This window comes from Mobula hypostoma, chromosome 11 (genome assembly GCF_963921235.1).
Source record: "Mobula hypostoma chromosome 11, sMobHyp1.1, whole genome shotgun sequence".
NCBI lineage: Eukaryota > Metazoa > Chordata > Chondrichthyes > Myliobatiformes > Myliobatidae > Mobula > Mobula hypostoma.
The window spans coordinates 4,477,626-4,498,900 of NC_086107.1; the positions used below are offsets into that span (position 1 = coordinate 4,477,626).

Here is a 21,275-nt window from a genome sequence, read left to right on the forward strand (position 1 = left end):
TGCAAATGGACTGAATGGCCTCATGTATCATGAGACAGTATGAAGCAAACAGCCGTTGACAGAGTATACACTCAGTGGCTACATTATTAGACACCTCCGGTACCTAATAAAGTAGCCACTGAGTATATGTTCATGGTCTTCTGCTGCTGCATCCTATCCACTTCAAGGTTTAATGTGTTGTGCATTCAGTCATGCTCTTCTGCACACCACTGTTGTAATGGTTATTTGAGTTACTGTCGTCTTCCTATCACCTGGAACCAGCCTGACCATTCTCCTCTGACGTCTCTCACGAACAAGGTGTTTTCACTCACAAAACTGCCGCTCACTGCATTATTTTTGTTTATCTCACCATTCTCAGTAAACTCTAGAGTGAAAATCTAGCAGATCATTTGTTTCTGAGATACTCAAACCACTCCTTCTGGCATCAACAATCATTCCACAAAGGAACTTAAGATTACATTTGATGTTTGTTCTGAACAAATGACCCTCTTGACCACGTCTGCATGCTTTTATGCATTGAGTTGCTGCCATGTGATTGGCTGATTAGATATTTGCATTAATGAGCCAGTGTACAGGTGCCCCAAATAAAGTGGTCACTGAATGTTTGTTTAAAATGCGAGGAAGAACTCTTCCAACTAAATATCAGCCAATTATCTTAGGGTCTTCTCTGGTGTGGTAGGAAGCACAGGATGGCAGGTTGTTTTTGAAACTGGAAGCCTGTGCCTCGTGGTGCTCTCCAGGGGTCGGTGCTGGGCCATTGCCGTTTCTCATCTATATCACCAATTTGGATAGGAAGTTTGAGATAGTACAAGGGAAGACAAGAACAGAATACAGAATAAACGTTTCAGGCTGAGACCCCTCATCGGGTCCGGAAAGGAAGGAGGCAGAAGCCAGAATAAGAAGGTGGTGGGAGGGAAGGAGTTCAAGCCGGCAGGTGAGACCAGGCGAGGGGGAAGGTGGGTGGGTGTGAGAGGAGGGATTGGAATAACGTGCACCACTGAGCACATCTACATGGACCACTCTTGCAGGAAAGCAGCATCCGACTTCAAGGATGCCCACCATCCAGCCAATGCTCTCTTCTCACTGCTGCCGTCACACAGAAGATACGAGAACCTCAGGACTCACACCAGCAGCTTCAGGAACAGTTATTACCCCTCAGCCTCTTCAACCAGATAGGATAACTTCACTCGCCCAGTCACAGAACTGTTCCCACAACCCATGGACTCAATTTCAAGGACCATTCATCTCATTTCTCGATTTTTATTACTTATTTATTGATAATAATAATTTTTTTCTGTATTTGCACAACTGGTTGTTTTTTGTACTTTAGTATTGTCCATCCTGTTGGGTGTGGTCTTTCATTGATTCTATTGTGCTTCTTTGGGATCTGATTGAAACGTATAAGATCCTAAAGGGATTGGACAGGCTAGATGCAGGAAGATTGTTCCCGATGTTGGGGAAGTCCAGAACGAGGGGTCACAGTTTGAGGATAGAGGGGAAGCCTTTTAGGACCGAGATGAGGAAAAACTTCTTCACACAGAGAGTGGTGAATCTGTGGAATTCTCTGCCACAGGAAACAGTTGAGGCCAGTTCATTAGCTATATTTAAGAGGGAGTTAGATATGGCCCTTGTGGCTACGGGGGTCAGGGGGTATGGAGGGAAGGCTGGGGCGGGGTTCTGAGTTGGATGATCAGCCATGATCATAATAAATGGCGGTGCAGGCTCGAAGGGCCGAATGGCCTACTCCTGCACCTATTTTCTATGTTTCTATGTTTCTTGGATTTGAATCTCAGGATTGTATATGGTGACACAAATGTACTTTCATAATGGAGTTACTTTGAACTTTGACTGTACAAGGCGTGATTAGTAAGTTTGCACACCATACTAAAATATCTGGTGTAGTTGACAGTGAAGACCTTCATCAGGTCTCACAGAGGGATCTTCATCAGCCGGATAATTGTGCCAAGGACGGCAAATGGAGTTGAATTCGGATAAATGCAGGGTGTTGCGTTTTGGGAAGCAAGTGATGGTAGGACTTTTACAGTGAATGGAGGGGCTGTTGAGACTATTGTAGATCAGAGTTCAAGGACAGGGTTACCTGAACGTGGTGGAGAAGGAATTTGACACGCTGGCCTTTATCAGCTAGGGCACTTGAACCTGAAGGGTATCAAAGGTTATAGGTAGAAGGGAGAAGAATGGATTTCAGAGGGATAATAGATCAGCCATGATCAAATTGAGTGGCGGGGAGGAGATGCATCTCTACCAAAGGAGGTGTAAGGTGCTCCTTCCCTCTGCTAGCCTGCAGGTCACCCTTGGGCAAGGTGTAGGACCTGCTTATCCTTCTAGAGAAAATTGACCTGTTGCTTAACGAAGCCTGCCGAATAATCACAGACACACTGCGCCCCACACCCACTAACATCATTTACAGACTTGCAGGCATTGCTCCCCCAGAGATTCGAAGACACACAACAAAAATTGAAAAAGGTAAACAGAACTCGGATCCACGGCACCCACTACATCATCATGTGCCAGTTTCCAACCGCCTAAAATCGAGGAAAAGCTTTACTACCGTGGAGGAACTACCGCACGGAACATCCCCCCGAGCATACAGGATTGACCTCTGGCAACAAACAGAAGCCAGAACCCCACCAAACAATACAGTGCACGACCCCACAGAAATGTTACCAGACGGGGCACTGCTTGACAGACGGAAGTGGTGCACTCTGAGCAGAGCGAGAGCGGGAGTTTGTAGGACGGGAGACAATATGGTGAAGTGGGGTTTAAAGACCAGCGAATCCTGTGAGTGTGGCGAAAAGGTGCAGAACATTGAACACGTTCTGCCCAACTGCCCACTCTCACCTGATTTAGCTGACACAGACCTGCTCAACATCAGCCAAACAACACTAGACTGGCTGGCTGTCTGGGGTGACAAGCTATGATGAGGAGCATCTGCTCAGCCCCCTGATCAGGGTCATGTGAAACCATGGGAGCAGGTGGTGGATGGTTGTATGAGCAGCTGGTTCACATCACATCAATAAGACTATAAGACATAGGAGCAGAATTAGGCCATCTGGCCCATCGAGTCTGCTCTGCCATTCAATCATGTCTGATCCTTCTTCCTATCTCCTCCTCAACCCCAGTTCCTGGCTTTCTCCCCATAACCTATGATGCCATGTCCAATCAAGAACCTATCAATCTCTGCCTCAAACACACCCAACAACCTGGCCTCCACAGCTGCACATGGCAACAAATTCCACAAATTCACAAGCCTTTGGCTAAAAAAAATTCTCCACATCTCTGTTTTGAAAGGGTGCCCCTCTATCCTGAGGCTGTGCCCTCTTGTCTTAGACTCTCCCACCATGGGAGACATCTTTTGCATATCTACTCTGTCTAGGCCTTTCAACATTCGAAAGGTTTCAATGAGATCCCCCCTCATCCTTCTGAATTGCAGTGAGTACAGACCCAGAGCCATCAAATGTTCCTTGTATGACAACCCTTTCGATCCTGGAATCATCCTTGTGAACCTCCTCTGGACCCTCTCCAATGCCAGCACATCTTTTCTAAGATGAGGAGCCCAAAACTGTTCACAATACTGAAGGTGAGACCTCACCAGTGCCTTATAAAGCCTCAGCATCACACCCTTGCTCTTGTATTCTAGACCTCTTGAAATGAATGCTAACATTGCATTTGCCTTCCTCACCACTGACTCAACCTGCAAGTTAACCTTCAGGGTGTTCTGCACAAGGACTCCCAAGTTCCTCTGCATCTCAGATTTTTGCATTTTCCCCCATTTAAAAAATAGTCCGCATGTTTATCTCTACTACCAAAGTGTATGACCATGCATTTTCCAACATCGTATTTCATTTGCCACTTTCTTGCCCATTCTCCTAATCTGTCAAAGTCCTTCTGCATCCTACCTGCTTCCCCAACACTACCTGCCCCTCCACCAAACTTCATATCATCTGAAAACTTGGCAATGAAGCCATCTATTCCATCATCTAAATCATTCATACACAGCATAAAAAGAAGTGGCCCCAACACTGACCCCAGCGGAACACCACTAGTTGCTGGCAGCCAAGCAGAAAAGGATCCTTTTATTCCCACTTGCTGCCTCCTGGTTATACAACCGCTGATAGTCTCTGAGGAGTATTGATAATGGCTGGGGTCACCCGTCTGGTAAAGACACTGCCCAGAAGGAGGCAACAGCAAACCACTTCTGTAGAAAAATTTGCCAAGAACAATCATAGTTAAGGATAGACCATGATTGCCCATGTCATACAATATGGCACATAATGATGATGATGACGATGATTGAACGGCAGAGCAAACCTGATGGGCCAAATGGCCTAATTTTGGTTCTATGTCTTATGGATTTTTTCCAAATCTAAATACATTCAGTGGCCACCTTACTTGGTATCTCCTGTACTTAATAAAATGGTGGCCTTTTGCTGCTGTATCCCATTCACTTCAAGATTTGATGTATGTATTCAGAGATGCTCTTCTGCACGCCACTATTGTAATGCGTAGTTATTTGAGTTACTGTCACCCTCCTGTCAGCTTGAACCAGTCTGGCCATTCTCCTGTCTCATTAACAAGGTGTTCTCACCCACAGAACTGCCGTTCACTGGATATTTTTTATTTCTCACACCATTCTCTGCTCCAGACTGCTGTACATGAAAATCCCAGGAGATCAATAGTTTCTAAGATACTCAAACCACCCTGTCCGGCACCAACAAACATTCCACAGCCAAAGTCACTTAGATCCCATTTCTTCCCCATTCTGATGTTTGGTCTGAACAACAATTGAACCTCTTGACCATGTCTGCATGCTTTTACGCATTAAGTTGCTGCCACGTGATTGGCTGATTAGGTATTGCATTAACGAGCAGGTGTACCAAATAAAGTGGCCACTGAGTGTATTTAAGCATAGACACCGCATTCAAGAGCGTTGTCCTCCCAGACTCTGCCATGTAACTGGTAATGGCCACCCCCTCCAACACTCACATCTGTGTAGCGGAGAGTTCCCTCGACCTTGCCAAACAGGGTTCTGCAGTTGCTCGAAGGCCGCCCCTCTTGAATTCCAGTGCGCCCTCGTCATCATCCTGGAGTGAACTGGAGTGCGCCCTTCGTATTCTATGTCAGGGATGAGAGAAGGGAGATTAGTGTGGAAGCAGTCGATTTGGCCCATTGAGTTCATAGTATGGAGCCATAGAAACAGGCCCATCAACAAAGTGCCCACAGAGTCACTGGGGTCTCATTTCCCCTATTTGTGACACTTACCAGTATTGCAGATGAAGGGTCTGAAACATTGTTGAGGATCCCCGCCACACATCCCACAATCTCTCTGACCCACTACAGTCAGTAAGGAGGTTACTTGAACTTGAACTGACCCATGCCAACTTCATCTCCTGCCTGGGCCCATTTACCTGCAACTATATTTCTCCATACCTTGTTTAAATACAGTAGATATAAATCGGTTTATTACTGTTGCATGTATCGAGGCCTGGTCCTGACAAAGGGTCTCGGCCTGAAACGTCGACTGCACCTCTTCCTAGAGATGCTGCCTGGCCTGCTGCGTTCACCGGCAACTTTGATGTGTGTTCCCAGTGATAAATATTGTTTTTCATGCCATCATTTCGTCACATCAGTGCATTGGTGTAACATTAAAATTGGAAAATCGGTTAATAATTGTCACACGTACCGAGGTGGAAAACATCTGGACAGACTATTTCTTCACATCAGTAGAAGGAAAATCATAATAGAGTGCAGAGTAAAGTGAAACAGCTACAGGGAACGTGCGGTGCAGGCTGACCTCAGCTGCAAGGCCATACCAAACCAACTCCTCTGTTTGCTGAATTCCTGCCGGCCATCAACTACCCATTTGTTGATACAGTGAGGAGAAGGCCCTTCTGGCCTTTCCAGCACTGCCCAGCAATCCCCTGATTTAATCCTAGCTTAATCACAGGACGATTTACAATGCCCAACTAACCTACTAACCGGTACGTCTTTGGACTGAGAAAGGAAACCAGGGCACCCAGAGGAAACCCACGCATCCACAGGAGGAATAAACGTCAACTGTACCTCTTCCTATAGATGCTGCCTGGCCTGCTGCGTTCATCAGCATTTTGCGTGTGTTGACAGGTTTAAGGTGCTGGCGAGTAGGTACAGAGGAGATGTCAGGGGTAAGTTTTTTTTACACAGAGAGTGGTGAGTGCGTGGAATAGGCTGCCGGCAACGGTGGTGGAGGTGGATACGATAGGGTCTTTTAAGAGGTAGGTACATGGGGCTTAGAAAAATAGAGGGCTATGGGTAAGCATAGTAATTTTTAAGGTAAGGACACGTTCAGCAGAACTCTGTGGGCCAAAGGGCCTGTATTGTCCTGTAGGTTTTCCATGTTTCCATGTATTTATTTTTCATTTATTTAGAGATACAGCACAGTAACAGGCCCTTCTATCCCAAAGAGCCCATTCTTCCCAATTACACCCATATGACCAATTAACCTACAAACCTGTACCTCTTTGAAAGGTAGGAGAAAACCAGAGCGCCTGGCGGAAACCCACACAGTCACAGGAAGAACATACAAACTCTGTTCAGGAGGCAGTGGGAATTGAACCCGGGTCACTGGTACTGCGAGGCATTGTGCTAACTACTATGCTACCGAGCCATCCGTAATGATATGATCTGTATGAAAAGTATGTAAGGCAAGTTTTTCACTACACCTTGGTACATGTGACAATAATAAACCAATAGCAATTCTTATAGGACACTCTATTGTAAGTACTGTACCAACAGTGAGGAACTAGTTATCCTTTCTGCAAACAGGGAGCTTCCCGATACAGGAGAGTCAACCTCACACTCCAATCAAACTGTGAAGATCCGACATGCAAAAAGATGCTGGAGATTCTGACTCACTTCCCCAGGAATTTCTTCAGCCCTTTGTTCTTTTTGTTTTCCGAAGAACTTGGAGGGAACTGGTCTCCCTCAACAGTCGAGGAGAGAGGAGAAAGGTCAGAGGAGCTGAGCGTGGAGTCAACACTGATCTCCGTCTCCCCTAGAAGGGAAAACAGAGTTAGATATACAAATGATGTTGCTATATACAGCAAGCCATTTATCCTGCAGCTCATCATTACATCTGGTAAAAGGCTTATTCTTGTTACATAAGACATTTAATTTAATTAATTTATTTAAATACAGCGTGGAATAGGTCCTTTCAGCCCTACAAGCCGTGCTACCCAGCAACCCCCGATCAGTCTAACCATGGGACAATTTACAATGACCAATTAACCTACCGACCAGAACATTTTTGGAATGTGGGAGGAAACCACAGCACCCGGAGGAAACCCACGTGCTCACGGGGACAATGTACAAACTCCATACAGCAGCAAGAAGAAATGAATCTGGGTTGCCTGTAAAGTGTTGTCCAAAACACTACACTGTCATGCTGCCCGACAGGACAGCACAGGAAGCAGCCTTTCAGCCCACAATGTTTGCTGTGAATCATGATGCCAAATCAAAATAAATCTCTTCTGCCTGCACATGATCCATAATCCTGTCTGTCCAAAAGCCTCTTAAACACTCCATCGTATTTGACTTTATCACCACCATAAGTATTTACCACACTCAGTGTAAAAACACTAGCTGATCTCCCCACTGTACAGTCCTCTAATCACCGATAACGGGGCAATCAGAACTGAGCACAGTTCTTCACTTCAAGAAGTCACAGCCCTCGTTGCTCTAAGCATATCCTACAGTATCCAATGTTTCAGGTATGGCCTCTACTCCATCAGCGAGACCCGACACAGATTGGGAGACACTTTGTTAACATGTTTGCTGCATCTATGCAAGAGACAGGACCTCCTGGTGGCTACATGCTTCAATCTGACTTCCTGTTCCCGTTTCGACATGTCAGTCCATGGTCTCCTCTACTGCCATGATGTGGCCACACTTAGGATGGAGGAGCAACACCTCACATTCCTTCTGGGTAGCCTCCAGCCCGATGGCATGTATGTCAATTTCTCTAGCTTCTGGTAATGGAGACTGGCCCCTCCCGTTTGTACTGTCCCCCAGCACTCGCTCAGTGGAAGAAGCTGGACTAGGACAGCATCCCAAGCACCATCAGTCTACAGGACATGCTACTCAGGGGCTTGGGCTTTTTTTTTGTGAGTGAATGCTTTTCTGTTATTGTATGGGTGTGTGTGGGTGAGGGTCAGTGGGTTAATTGTCTGTTGTAAATTGCCCCCAGTGTGTGAGTGAGGGGTAGAATCTGGTGGGGTTCAACTGGATGGATGATGGTCAGTGCAGACTTGATGGGCCAAAGGGCCAGTTTCTGTGCAGTATATTGCATGTCCATGACAACAGTGGTACAGAGAAGAGCATCTCTGAATGCACAACATGCCAAACATGGAAGTGGGTGGACTGGACGAGAGCAACAGACCATGACATGCACTCAATGCCACTCGATGAGGTACCAGAGGTAGTGTTGAGTGAGGGTTTGCAGGCTCGGGCAGCTCCTCCCTGATCACAGTAATGAGAAGGTGACATGTCCCAGATGGAGATGGTGCTAAGGCTGGAGAGGATCACAGAAGCAAAGCGGAAATGGACAAGGAAAGATTTAGAAACGTGGATGGGAATTTGATTTTCAAGGGATTTCTGACCTGAAACTGTGCAGTTGATCGAAGAGAGACAGCTTTGAGTAATGTGCAGCACAGTGTGTCATAATGAACCCACTCCGGATACCCTGGTGTGTATCCGCCTTTGAGGAATCACATTCCAGTGACCTCACTCCGGACAACCCTTGCTGTATACTCAGTGGTCACTTTAGTAGGTACAGGAGTGGAACGTGGTGCTGTAGCCCGTCCACTTCAAGGCTTGACATGTTGTGTGCTCAGAGATGCTCTTCTGCACATCACTGTTGTAATACGTGGTTATTGAGTTACTGTTGCCTTCCTGTCAGCTTGAACCAGTCTGGCCATTCTCCTCTGACCTCTCTCGTTACATGGTGTTTTCACCCACAGAACTGCTGCTCACTGGATGTTTTTTTGTTTTACGCACCATTCTCTGTAAACTCTAAGGACTGCTGTATGAGACAATCCCAGGAAATCAGCAGTTTCTGAGACACACAAACCGCCCCGTCTGGCACCAACAATCATTCCACAGTCAAAGTCACTCTGATCCCATTTCTTTCCGATTCTGATATTTGGTCTGAACAACAACTGAACCTCTTGACCATGTCTGCATGCTTTAATGCATTGAGTTGCTGCCACACGACTTGCTGATTAGATATTTGCATTAATGAGCGGCTGTACAGGAGTGCCTAATAAAGTGGCCACTGATGTAGAAAGCAGACAAGGCCTGGCCAGTCAGGATCAGTGTCACAGTTCCATACCTAAATTTGGAGCGCTGGCGCTCCTGATCCGGTCTTCCGCCATCCCCGAAAGCAGCAAGCCACGTGAAGAGAGAAAAAAGTGCGGCAGAGAGGGAGAATTTAAAAAAAGAACAAAAAAAAAAATCGGCAACATAAGCAGCAAACCCATGCAAAAAATGACACTCCACAGCAAACACCAACACAGCACCAAATGTTTAGTCCGATTAAAATCACAGTAAAACAGCAGATGCTGGAAATCCGAAACAAAAACTGAAAATGCTTAGTAGGTCAGGCAGCATCTGTGGAGAGAGAGAAACAGAGACAACGCTTTGGGTCGAAACAAAAGCAGTGGATTTGAAGTGTTGCATCTGTTCTCTTTCCATAAGTGGTTAGTCAGATTAACACATACACACACACACACACAGTGCTGGAGTAACTCAGCAGCATCTATGAAGGGGATTAAACAGTCGACATTTCGGGCTGAGACCCTTCATCAGGCCTGGAAAGGAAGGGGGAAGAAGTCAGAATTAGAAGTTGGGGTGGGGAGGGGAGGGGAGGGGAAGGAGGACAAGTTGGCAGGTAATAGGCGAGATCAGTTGAAGGGGAAAATGGGTGGGTGGGAGAGGGGGAAGAAACTGCAAGGGGACAGGCGGTAAAGGTAAAGGGCTGAAGGAGGAATCTGCCAGGAGAGGACAGTGGACCATGGGAAAAAAGGGAAGGGGGGAACCTGAGGGGGGTGGTGGGCAGGTGAGGAGTAGAGACGGGATAAGAGAGGAGCCAGAATGGGGAATGGAAGAAGAGAAGAGGACAGGGGGTAGAAATTACCGGAAGATGGAGAAATTAACATTCATGCCATCAGGTTGAATGAGGTGAGTGGTCTCATTGATTCTTGGTTTCAGCTCTGGCCACTTGGGCTGAACTTACGTAAAATTAAAGAAGCATTTACTTAACTTTACTTTTAACTATCAAGCTGGATACTTATTGATCTTGTTTAATATTCTACCTCCTCAAAACTCTTCTAATAAGTTATCTCTGGTGAATCGACAAAGCCAGAGCTCGCAACACTACACTGTGAGATCTGAGGGAAACGTTGACACAGTAATTTATAATGGAAATTATTGGCGTGACATCAAATCTATCTGACTGGAAGCACTGCTAACTGACAGGAAGTTAGTGCACCTATTCATGGCGGAAGAGACAGCATAACTGAATTTGATGCCTAAAGCACAAATAAAAACAATCGTGGATGAACATTTCATGTCCAGCCCAATATCACTTTAGCCAAATAACTGGAGATCTGGAACATCAGTCAAGGCCAGAGGTCAAATGGTTGTGACAGCAAAGAAGATTGTGACTCTTTGACAGGCTAAATTTCTGAAGCACTGTAAATACTTTCCTTATAACTGGTATCTACGAGAGTCCAATGTAAGAATCATAGTAACAGAGCACCGGGACAGGCTCCTTGGCCAAATTCAACAATGCCTGTCTAAGCTGGTCCTATTTGCTTGTGCTTGGTCCATATCCCTCTAAACCACGGCTTCCCAACCTGGGGCCCACAGATCCCTTGCTTAATAGTAGGGGTCCATGGCATAAAAAAGGTTGGGAACTCTTGTTCTAAACCTTTCTCATCCACACACCTGTCCAAATGTCTTTTAAATATTGTGAATTTATCTGCCTCAACCACTTCCTCTGGCAGCTTGACCTATTAATATATACTAGACTCTGGGTAAGGAAGTTGCCCCTCAGGTCCCTTTTAAACCTCTCCTGTCTCACATTAAATCCAAGCCCTCTAGTTCCTGATTCATTGGGATATGTCAGAAGTTGGATTCCTGGTGAGTGAACGTTTGAGAGTCCAGGGCAAAAGGAATGCAGGCTTGGACCTTGCCCGTCCTGGAGTGAGCGTGAGAGCGAAAGAGGGTGCGGGTGAGTGTGAGTGCGGGAGAAGGGCTGATTTTGCTGTTGTCTTGTTTTGTTGCTTATTGTGTTCTGTGACGTTCTGTGGTGTTCTGCTGAACATTGTGGGTATATTATGTTGGTGTTGAATATGCTCATCCTTGGGTGTGTTGGCTGTTAACACAAACAACAATTTCACTATATGTTTTGATATACATGTGATAAAAAAAATTAACCTGACTCTAACCCTGGAGAAACGACAGTGTGCACTCACCTGATGTATCTGTCTGTTAACACAACCTGACTCCAAGCCTGGAGAAACGGTGGTGTACATTCACCTGATCTATGCCCTATGTGATACTTGACACTACTTTAAGGTCACCCTTCAGTCTCCTAGTTCCAAGGAGTAAAGTACAACTCTCCCTATGACTCAGTCTCCCTGCAGATATTTTCTGCACTCTTTCCAGCTTAACCGGCATCTTTCCTACAGCATGGTGACCAAAACTCGTACACGGTATTCCAAACGTGGCCTCTCCAACGACTTACACTACTAGAACCAGGGGAGATGGCATCAAGATTCGGGGGAGTAAATTTATGATGGAGGTGAGGAGGAACTCTTTTCCCAAAGAGTGGTGAATCTGGGAATTCTCTGCCCAATGAAGTAGTGGAGGCTATCTCAATAAATATATTTAAGACAAGGCTGGATAGATTTTTGCACGGGAGGGGAATTAAGGGTTGGGGGGAAAAGGCAGGTAGGTGGAGATGAGTTAAGATCAGCTATGATCCTATTGAATGGCGGAGCAGGCTCGACAAGCCAGATGGCCTACTCCTGCTCCTATTTCTTATGTTCAATGTGATCCCCAAACTGTTACTTTCAGTGCTGATGAAGGCCAGCCTGCTGAAAGCCTTCTTCACCACCTTGACTTCCTGCGCTGAATGGCCAGCTTCTGTGTGGTTGGACCTGCGACCTATCTCACAAAGGTCTAGCACTGACACGATTGTCTGGATGGACTCCTACTGTTCTGCAAGATTCCATGAACCAAACTTTACCAGTTATACTGTACGTACTCAGATTGGCTGCCGTGCTTTCCCACTCTTCAGGACCTGTTGGTGATGCGCTCGGAGCCGCAGCCAATTCTTGCTTCAGAGGGAAATGCTCAGCCTTGTCCAAGTGACTAGATGGGGAGAGTTTCCCAGGGAGGGTCTGGTACTTGTTGTCATCCAAGTAAAGTTTCCTCTATTGAACAAAGGCAAGAGATGTTTAATAAATATCAGACTCATCATGTAACCATACACAAGATGATTGGCTATCGGACTCTCAAACCTACTCCATACCTCCATCAGGGTTCTACATTTCCTCTCTAATGCCTTTGTTTCCACAATAATGTGCCAGAAATTGAGAACTGCAGACACAGTGCAGTCTATCCACAAACCAGCCTCCGTTCCACCGATTCTGTTCACACGTCCCACTGCCTCTAAAAAACTGCAAACAATCTTGGACCCCTCTCATCCCAGTCATTCTCTCGTCTGCCCCCTTCTATTGGGCAGAAGATACAAAAACTTGAGAACACATACCACCAGACCCTGTAATGGCTTCCACCCTCAGGCCATTAGGCTTCCGAGCTCCCTGCAGCGTTGCATTCGAAGTGTCACTGGGTAGTTTGTACTGTACCCTACAGTATCTCAGTTTTGCATTTACTTTGTTTTACGTAATTCATTTGTAGATTTAATTCTTACTTCCCTAAGTTATTGTGTGCTCTATGTGTGTGTTAGGTATATTCCTCTGGTTTACACACTGGGCCGGAGAAACATTATCTCGTTTGGCTGCATACACATATATATGGTAGTTAAACGTGATTTGATTAATGTCTGTTGATAGCACCTCATGCAACATTGATCTCGAAATCCACCTCACAGAGCAGGCCCTTTGGCCCATCCTGTGCATACCAACCAAGATGTCTATCTACGCTGGTCCCAATGGTCTGTGTTTGCCCATATCCCTTTGGTGGCACATCAGTGTAACAAACCTGTCATAACCCTTGCCCTTCATTTGACTACCAGCACTGCACTTTCTCCGGACCTGCAACAATATATTCTGCATTCTACTATCATAACATCGGACATAGGAGCAGTTTAACACAAGGCTAAGGAGATGGTGCAGAGCAAGGGCTTCAGGTGTTTTGATTGTTGGGAAGGCAGGACCTACACACACTGGACAGTTTGGGCCTGAACTGGAGCAGCACGGTGGTGTAGTGGTTAGTACAACGCTTTACAGCACCAGTGACCCGGGTTCAATTCCCACCCCTGCCTATAGGATGTTTGTATGTTCTCCTAGTGACGACATGGGTTTCCTCCGGGTGCTCTGGTTTCCTCCCACAGTCCAAAAATGTACAGGTCATAGGTTAATTGGTCATTGTAAATTGTTCTGTGATTAGGCTAGTGTTAAATCAGGGGATTGCTGGGCGGTGTGGCTCGAAGGGCCAGAAGGGCCGATTCTGTGCTGTATCTGAATGAATAAATAATAACCCTGCCAGAAGGTTTGCTGGTGCTGATCAGGAGTGTGGGGGTGTAAACTAGAGTTGCAGGAAAGGCGGGTGAGCTTAGGGCATAGATCTGCACGTGGAATAATGACACTGTAGCCATTAGTGAGACTTGGTTGCAGGAGGGGCAGGACTGGCAGCTCAGTGTTCCAGGGTTCTGTTGTTTTAGACGTGACAGAGCAGGAAGGATTACAGGAGGAGGGGTGGGGATATTAGTCGGGGAAAATGTGAAGGCAGCGCTCGGTCAGGACAGACCGGAGAGTCGGAGAGCTCATTTACTGAAGCTTTATGGGTAGAATTGAAGAACCAGAAAGGTATGAGCACTAATGGGATTGTATTATAGAACGTGTTGTTATGCAAGGGATCGGTACACCCTCCCTGTGGAATGTGTGGGTTTTCCCCGGATCTCACAGTCCAAAGACATACTGGGAAGTTAACTGGTCATTGTAAATTGTCCTGTGATTAAATTACCGTTAAATTGTCAGGGGTTGCTGGGGCGACGTGGTTCGAAGGGCCTACTCTGTGCTGTTTCTCTGAATAAATAAACACAATGTTCAAACTGTCCCCAGTGACAAACCATAAACTACAGGCTAAAGTGAACTGTTACCTGGTTACCAGCCAAACAACCATTCCGTAAATCCCACTGCGTCTCTGTATATACTTACATTTCTATGTCCTTTGTACACTGCTATCAACTCCCTTAAAGGCTGATTTATGCTTCTGCGTACTAGCTTACCCCGTAGCCTACGCAAGTGGGCTACGCCGTTGTGAGCATTTATACTTGTGCGTTGGTGTGTCTGCGTCGCTCTGCAATTCACTGATAAACGCTAGTTGGCGGTGGGGTTTCTGTGCCACTGTGTTGAGTTTCTTCGTGTTGAAACTCAACACGAAGAAACTCAAACTTCAAACAATGGTGACTGAAACTGAAGGAGGGTGAATTTTCTGTGCTTGTCCGGCCACTGAGAGACATGGACGGGGAAATGCATTTCAAATATTTTTGGATGTTGGCAGGTAGATTTGACAATTTGGGTCATCGTCTCCAACCGTTTATTTCACATCAGTGTACGCACAGTATACTCAGAGACTGGCAATCACCATTTGAGTTTTAGCTTCAGGTGGAAGTCAACAGGCCGTAGCAGCTAGGTACAAACTGACATCAAGCACACAGTCCTCCATAACTTCGGAGGTCTGTGAAGCTTTATGGAAAGCATTGCAGCCAGAGTTCCTTCCCTGCCCCTCAGTCGCCCAGTGGGAAGCTATTGCAGCGCAGGAGGAAATGCGATGCTACCAAGCGGACCAATCACAGTTGTTGCGGTCTGCGTCACCGCGACGCGTAGTTGCATTTTTGGGAAGGTGCGCGTCAGGCTACGGTGTAGGGTACGGCGTAGGGTACGCAGCTACGCCATACCTACGGCATCGATTTGACGCAGAAGTATAAATTGGCCTTAACACCCTGCTTCGCACTGAAGACAAAAAGAATGTCATACCAAGCCATAACCACTTAACAAGGGATTTTGGCTAGCTTCACCTGGTCTGGGACTACTTGTGAGCCTACAGGACCTGGTGGAGCCCAACTGAGCTCGAGAGCGGCCACACACCACCCATGTTTCCAAGGCAGCTAGACATGGGAAAGAAACGCCACCTTCACCAGTGATGCTCACGCCCCTCGAATGCACAAACACAAACAAGCAAGGGTTAACTTCATGCAGAAGATCCAAGGAATTTCAGTTAGAAATCGCTAGAAACAGTTCCTAATCCCACAAAATGTGTGAATAGAGACACACCCACACAGACACACAACACACGCAGAAACGGACAGACACAACCACACAGACAATGAGTGACACAGCGACTGGTGGGAGTAGCAGAGAGGAAGTTAAGGTTAAATAAATGAGTTAATACCTCCAGATGTGGGGGTTCCTCGTTCTCCCTGACTGAGAGCTGCAGAGATGGAGGAGAAGAGAAGAGGAAGGTGGATTCAGTGCATGGATTGATGGAGGAGTTAATAGCGACACCTTGTTAGTACACATTGCTAGCTCTGCGACACAGAAAGGCAACAGTGATATTCAGTTTGGGATGCACTAGGTGTTTCTCTGGACAATACCCCAGGAAGAGGATGGTCCGTTTGTGCTGAACCCAAATGTTCTGTGGCAAAACTTTCACCATCAGCTTTTCTGTAGGAACAGGTTTCTGATGGAATGCTTCAACTTCAGTCCCTATGCCCCAATTCTAACCTAGGAGTAAGTCCTGATCTAGAAAAGACAATGCACTTGAATGAGTTATATAGAATTATACACAACGGAAACAGGAAACTTCGGCTCAACTTGTCCATGCTGATCAAGGTGCCAACGTCAGCTGTCCTATTTCCTCACACTTGCCCGTGTGCTTATGTGTCTGTGCGCTCAAATGCCCGTGCGTGTATTTGCGTGAACATGCGTGTGTGCGCGAGAGAGTACATGAGAGTGAGTTATTGTGTTGTGTGGGTGACAGAGAGGGTGAATAAGAGTATGAGAGTGTTTGTGAGAGTGTATGGGAGTGTGTGGGTATGACTGTGTAAAGGAGTAAGAGAGATTTTTTTTGTGTGTGAGAGAATGTACGAGTATTTGTATGAGTGCATCGAAGTTTGCATGAGTGTGTGTGAGAGAGTGTGTATCTGACAGACTGTGTGTGTATCTCTCCTGTCTTTGACTATTCTCTAGGTCCTTACTATCGCCTGTAACCATGGAAAAATAAGCAGCATCATAGAGTGATGCAGCTCAGAAAACAGGCCCTTCAGCCCAACTCGTCCTTGCTGGCCAGGGTATTCACTGAAGCTAGTCCATTTGCCCGAGCTTGGCCCAACCTTTTCTATCCACATACCTGCCCAAATGTTTTTTCAACATGGAAACTGTACCTGCCTCCACCACATCCTCTGGCAGTGAGATCCACATACCCACCACCTTCCGTTCCCCCTCAGGTCTTCTTTAAATCCTTCCTCTCTCACCTTAAATGCATACCCTCCTACCCTAGGAGAAAGACTGTGACCACCCACCTCATCTATGCCCCAATGGGCACCATGTTGGCCTCTGTCTCACCAACTGATTCCAAGTTCAAATCCCACTTCTGCCATTCAATAAGACTGTGGCTTATCTGGCCACAGACTCCACTCCCCCTACCTGCCTTCTCCCCATAATCCTTCATTACCCTGCTTGGTAAAAGTCCACCTAACTGTGGCTTCAATGTATTCAGTGAGGCAGCCTCTACTACTTCCCTGGACAGAAGATTCCACAGATTCACTACTCACAGTTTCTCCTCATCTCTGTCCTAAATCTTCTCCCCTGAATCTCGAGGCTATGTCCGCTAGCTCTAGTCTCACTTATCGGTGGAAACAACTTTTCTGCCTCTATCTTATTCTTTTTGGACATCGACTCCATGTGACCTTTCAGTCTGCTCCTACAAGGAGGTCACTCACTGCCCGTTACACTGCTGGCAATAAGGGCAGCAATGAAGGTCCTCCATCTCTGGAGGTGTCTGGAGCTTCCTTCATCATGTCCGTAGCTTCCTCTCAGTTTTCACAGCTGTCAGTCTTGCAAGTCCCAGGTGGAGACTCAGGAATACCGGCTGAACCCCCGACCCTGGAGGACCAGAAGACCACTCCTAATCTGGCCTATACCCTTTGACTTGTTTGGCCTGGGTGACCCTGCTAAGAGCTAAAGCATAAATCCCTGATTCCAGCCGGCATAGCTCTCTGGGTCACTGAGGCATGCAAACCTCCAAACCTTGACAAGGTTGTGGTCTTCTTGGAGGCTGCAAGGAGGTGTCCTGATAAAAATATTCACAGCTTTTAACAGTTGAAAATAAATTATGGAGAGAGGTTGGGACTTCCTTCATTGGAGCAGAGGAGATTTGAGGAGTGATCTTAGAGGAGGTATATAATATTATGAGGGACATAGATAGGGTGAATATGCACCATCCTTTTACTGGGGTTGGGCAAATCAAGAACTAGAGGTCACAGGTTGAAGGTGAGAGGGGAAAGATTTATTAGGAACGTGAGGACCAATGTTTCCATCCGGAGGATGATCAGTATTAGGAATGTGCTGCCAGAGGCAGCTGTTGAAGCTGGTTGAATAATAATATTTAAAAGATACTTAGGTACATTGATGGGAAAGGTTTTGAGGGGTATGGGAAAAACATTGGCATCGGGCTGTTTGGGACAGTACAGTCTTGTAGCTACTAGAGTAACACGACAGCGCCAGCAACATGGATTCAATTCTGCCGCTGTCCGTAAGCGTCCGTACATTCTCCCCATTTCCTCTGGGTGCTCTGCTTTCCTCCCACGTTCCAAAGAGGTATGGGTTAACAGGTTAATTGGTCACGTTGGGGTACTGACACATTTCACTATATGGTGTGGCATGGTAGTGCAGTGGTTTGTACAACACTTTACGGTACCATCAACCCGGATACAATTCCAAACATTGCCTGGAAGGAGTTTGTACATCCTCCTTGTGACCATGTGGGCTTCTTTCGGGTGCTCTGGTTTCCTCCCACAGTCCAAAGACATACCGATTGCTGGATTAATTGGTCATTGTAAGCTGTCCTGTGATTAGGCTACTTCGAACTGCATCTCAGTATATAAACGGATAGATGTCTCAATGTACTTGTGATAAATCTAATTGGGCGGCATAGGCCCCTTGGACAGAGCAGAGATGAGTAGGAATTTCAAGGCCAGTGGAGACCAAGACATTGGGTATATTTAAAGTAGAGATTGATAGTCTCTTGATTAGTAAGGGTATCAAATGTTATAGGAAGAAGGCAGCAGTGTGGGGTTGAGAGAGATCATAGTTCAGCCATGGTGAAATGGTGGAGCAGACTTGATGGGCCGAATGGATAATTAATTTTGGTCACATGCCTTCAGTTATCTGTGGGACTACTTCAGGTACAATGGTCCCACCATACACTTACACAGCCTCTGCAAACTGGCTCTACTCCCTCAGATCTGAGGGATATCGCAACAACTCTCCAGCAATAGGACCGTGTCCAAGTTCTTGTGATATTTGTTTTCATTTCATGGCTAACTGGGCCTTTTCTGATTGGCTACCGGTGACGAGTGGTGTTTCACAGAGGTCAGTGTTGGGACCACTTCTTTTCACATGATATGTCAATGATCTGCATGCCAAGATTGATGGTCTTGTGGCCAAGTTTGCGGATGATATAAAGTTAAGTGGAGGGGCAGGTAGTGTTGAGGAAGCAGGGAATCTGCAGAAGGACTTAGATTAGGAGAATGGGCAAAAAAGTGGCAGATGGAATACGGTGTAGGGAAGTGTACAGTCATGTGCTTTGGTAGAAGGAACAAAAGCACGGACTCTTTTCTAAACTGGGAAAACATTTAGAAATCAGGGGTGCAAAGGGACGTGGGAGTTTTAATGCAGGATTCCCTAAAGGTTAGTTTACGGTTTGAGTCGGTGGTAAGGAAGACAAATGTAGTGTTAGCATTCATTTCAAGGTTGACAGGTTCTTGATTAGTAAGGGTGTTAAATGTTATTGGGAGGTGGGAGAATGGAGTTAGGGGGGATGATAAATAAGTCATGATAGGATGCCAGAGCAGACACTATGTGCCAAATGGGCTATTCTGCCCCTACGTGTTATGGTCTTTTATATCTATATATCCACAACACAGTGTACATCCTGCAAAGATCTCTCTGAAATAAAAGCCAGTAAGTGAGGAGTCGGAGATATTGAGAGCCAGGACACGTGCTTAGGCCGACGATTTCCCCTCCTCCCCCACCACAGTGGGCAATCGCATTGCTGACCTTTGGGCTGCGTGTGGTGTTCAGCTCCTCCAGGCTGGCAGACGTCCACTTTGGCTCGGCCCTGTGGGGTTTGAGAGAAAGAACAAGTAACACACAGGGCATCTGCCAATCTCTGGATCGAACGTCCTGAGTGCTTAGACATCAAGGCTCAAATGTAAATGTGCCACGAGTCCCGGATTTGATACAGAGTTCGGGGGTAGAAGCCTGAAGGACTAAACTCTTGGGCTGGCCTGTATGGAGGTTGAGGCCTGATGCCTGCACGTTTGAGAGGCAGGGGCTCGAGGGGGGAGAGCAGGAGGGGTTTGCGGGGGGGGGAGAGCTGAAGGGGCTCGGGGGAGAGCGGGAGGGGTTTGCGGGGGGGGAGAGCTGAAGGGGCTCGGGGGAGAGCGGGAGGGGTTTGCGGGGGGGAGAGCAGAAGGGGTTCGAGGGGGAGAGCGGAGGGGTTTGCGGGGAGGAGAGCGGGAAGGGTCCGGGGGGGGAGAGCGGGAGGGGTTTGCAGGGAGGGGAGAGCGGGAGGGGTTTGCGGGGGGGAGAGCAGAAGGGGTTCGAGGGGGAGAGCGGGAGGGGTTTGCGGGGAGGAGAGCGGGAAGGGTCCGGGGGGGGGAGAGCGGGAGGGGTCTGGGGGGGAGAGCGGGAGGGGCTCGGGGGAGAGCGGGAGGGGTTTGCAGGGAGGGGAGAGCGGGAGGGGTTTGCGGGGGGGAGAGCAGAAGGGGTTCGAGGGGGAGAGCGGGAGGGGTTTGCGGGGAGGAGAGCGGGAGGGGTCCGGGTGGGGAGAGCGGGAGGGGTTTGCGGGGGGGAGAGCGGGAGGGGCTCGAGGGAGAGTGGGAGGGGTTTGCGGGGGGGGAGAGCGGGAGGGATTTGCGGGGAGGAGAGCGGGAGGGGTCCGGGGGGGGGGTGGAGAGTGGAAGGGATCCGGGGGGGGGAGCAGAAGGGGTTCGAGGGGGAGAGTGGGAGGGGTTTGCGGGGAGGAGAGCGGGAGGGGTCCGGGGGGGGGAAGCAGGAGGGGTCCGGGGGGGGAAGCAGGAGGGGTCCGGGGGGGGGGAAAGCAGGAGGGGTCCGGGGGGGGGGAAGCAGGAGGGGTCCGGGGGGGGGGAAGCAGGGAAGCAGGAGGGGTTTGAGGGGGTGGGTTTCGGCGACAGAGGGGGGGTGGTTTGAGGCCCTGCTGAACATCCCCTGGTGAAGTGTAGGCATCTCTGCTCTGCTTCATTGGCAGTGTGGAAGGTGCAGAAGGGCCTGACGGGGAATGTGTCACCGAGCTGTCAGTGAATTTCACCCTGAGAGGGGAATGTGGACAGGGGCTCCTCACTACCCACCCTCCCCAGTGGTATCCAAAAGGTCTGAGGAGAACAGGCAAGACGCCTCACTGCCCGTGGCTGTGGTGGTCACTACAGAGTTCGATGGTCCAAGGATCCACCCTGGTACTCACCAGTGGCTTTCACCTGTGAGTCCATCGTCCACAGAGGTGCTCCGGTCATGAGAAATCTCCATACTTCTGTCATATGGAGAAGGGGCAATCAGTGCTGAAGGCAAAGTCAAATTTACTGCCATTTGGACAAGTATGTGTGAGTGGTTGAGGGTGAGGTGGGGGTGGGGGTGGAAAGGAGGGATGGTTATTGAAAGGCCTAGATAGAGTGAATGTAGAGAGGATGTTTCCGATAGTGCGAGAGCCTATGACCAGAGGAGACAGTG

General features: G+C 47.7%; 1 protein-coding gene across 5 annotated transcripts in view; it reads right to left on the minus strand.

The window, feature by feature from the left end:
* Window positions 1-21,275, minus strand: part of LOC134353563 (liprin-beta-2-like) — a 263,694-nt gene that overhangs the window by 53,434 nt on the left and 188,985 nt on the right. For all 5 annotated transcript variants that reach the window (XM_063061606.1, XM_063061604.1, XM_063061605.1 and 2 more), the window contains 7 exons: window positions 21,013-21,078; window positions 19,587-19,647; window positions 15,700-15,738; window positions 12,326-12,494; window positions 9,386-9,418; window positions 6,913-7,051; window positions 5,005-5,133 (listed from right to left, as the gene is read on the minus strand). In XM_063061606.1, the coding sequence (XP_062917676.1) occupies window positions 5,005-5,133; window positions 6,913-7,051; window positions 9,386-9,418; window positions 12,326-12,494; window positions 15,700-15,738; window positions 19,587-19,647; window positions 21,013-21,078 (636 nt within the window). The remainder of the gene's footprint in view (window positions 1-5,004; window positions 5,134-6,912; window positions 7,052-9,385; window positions 9,419-12,325; window positions 12,495-15,699; window positions 15,739-19,586; window positions 19,648-21,012; window positions 21,079-21,275) is intronic.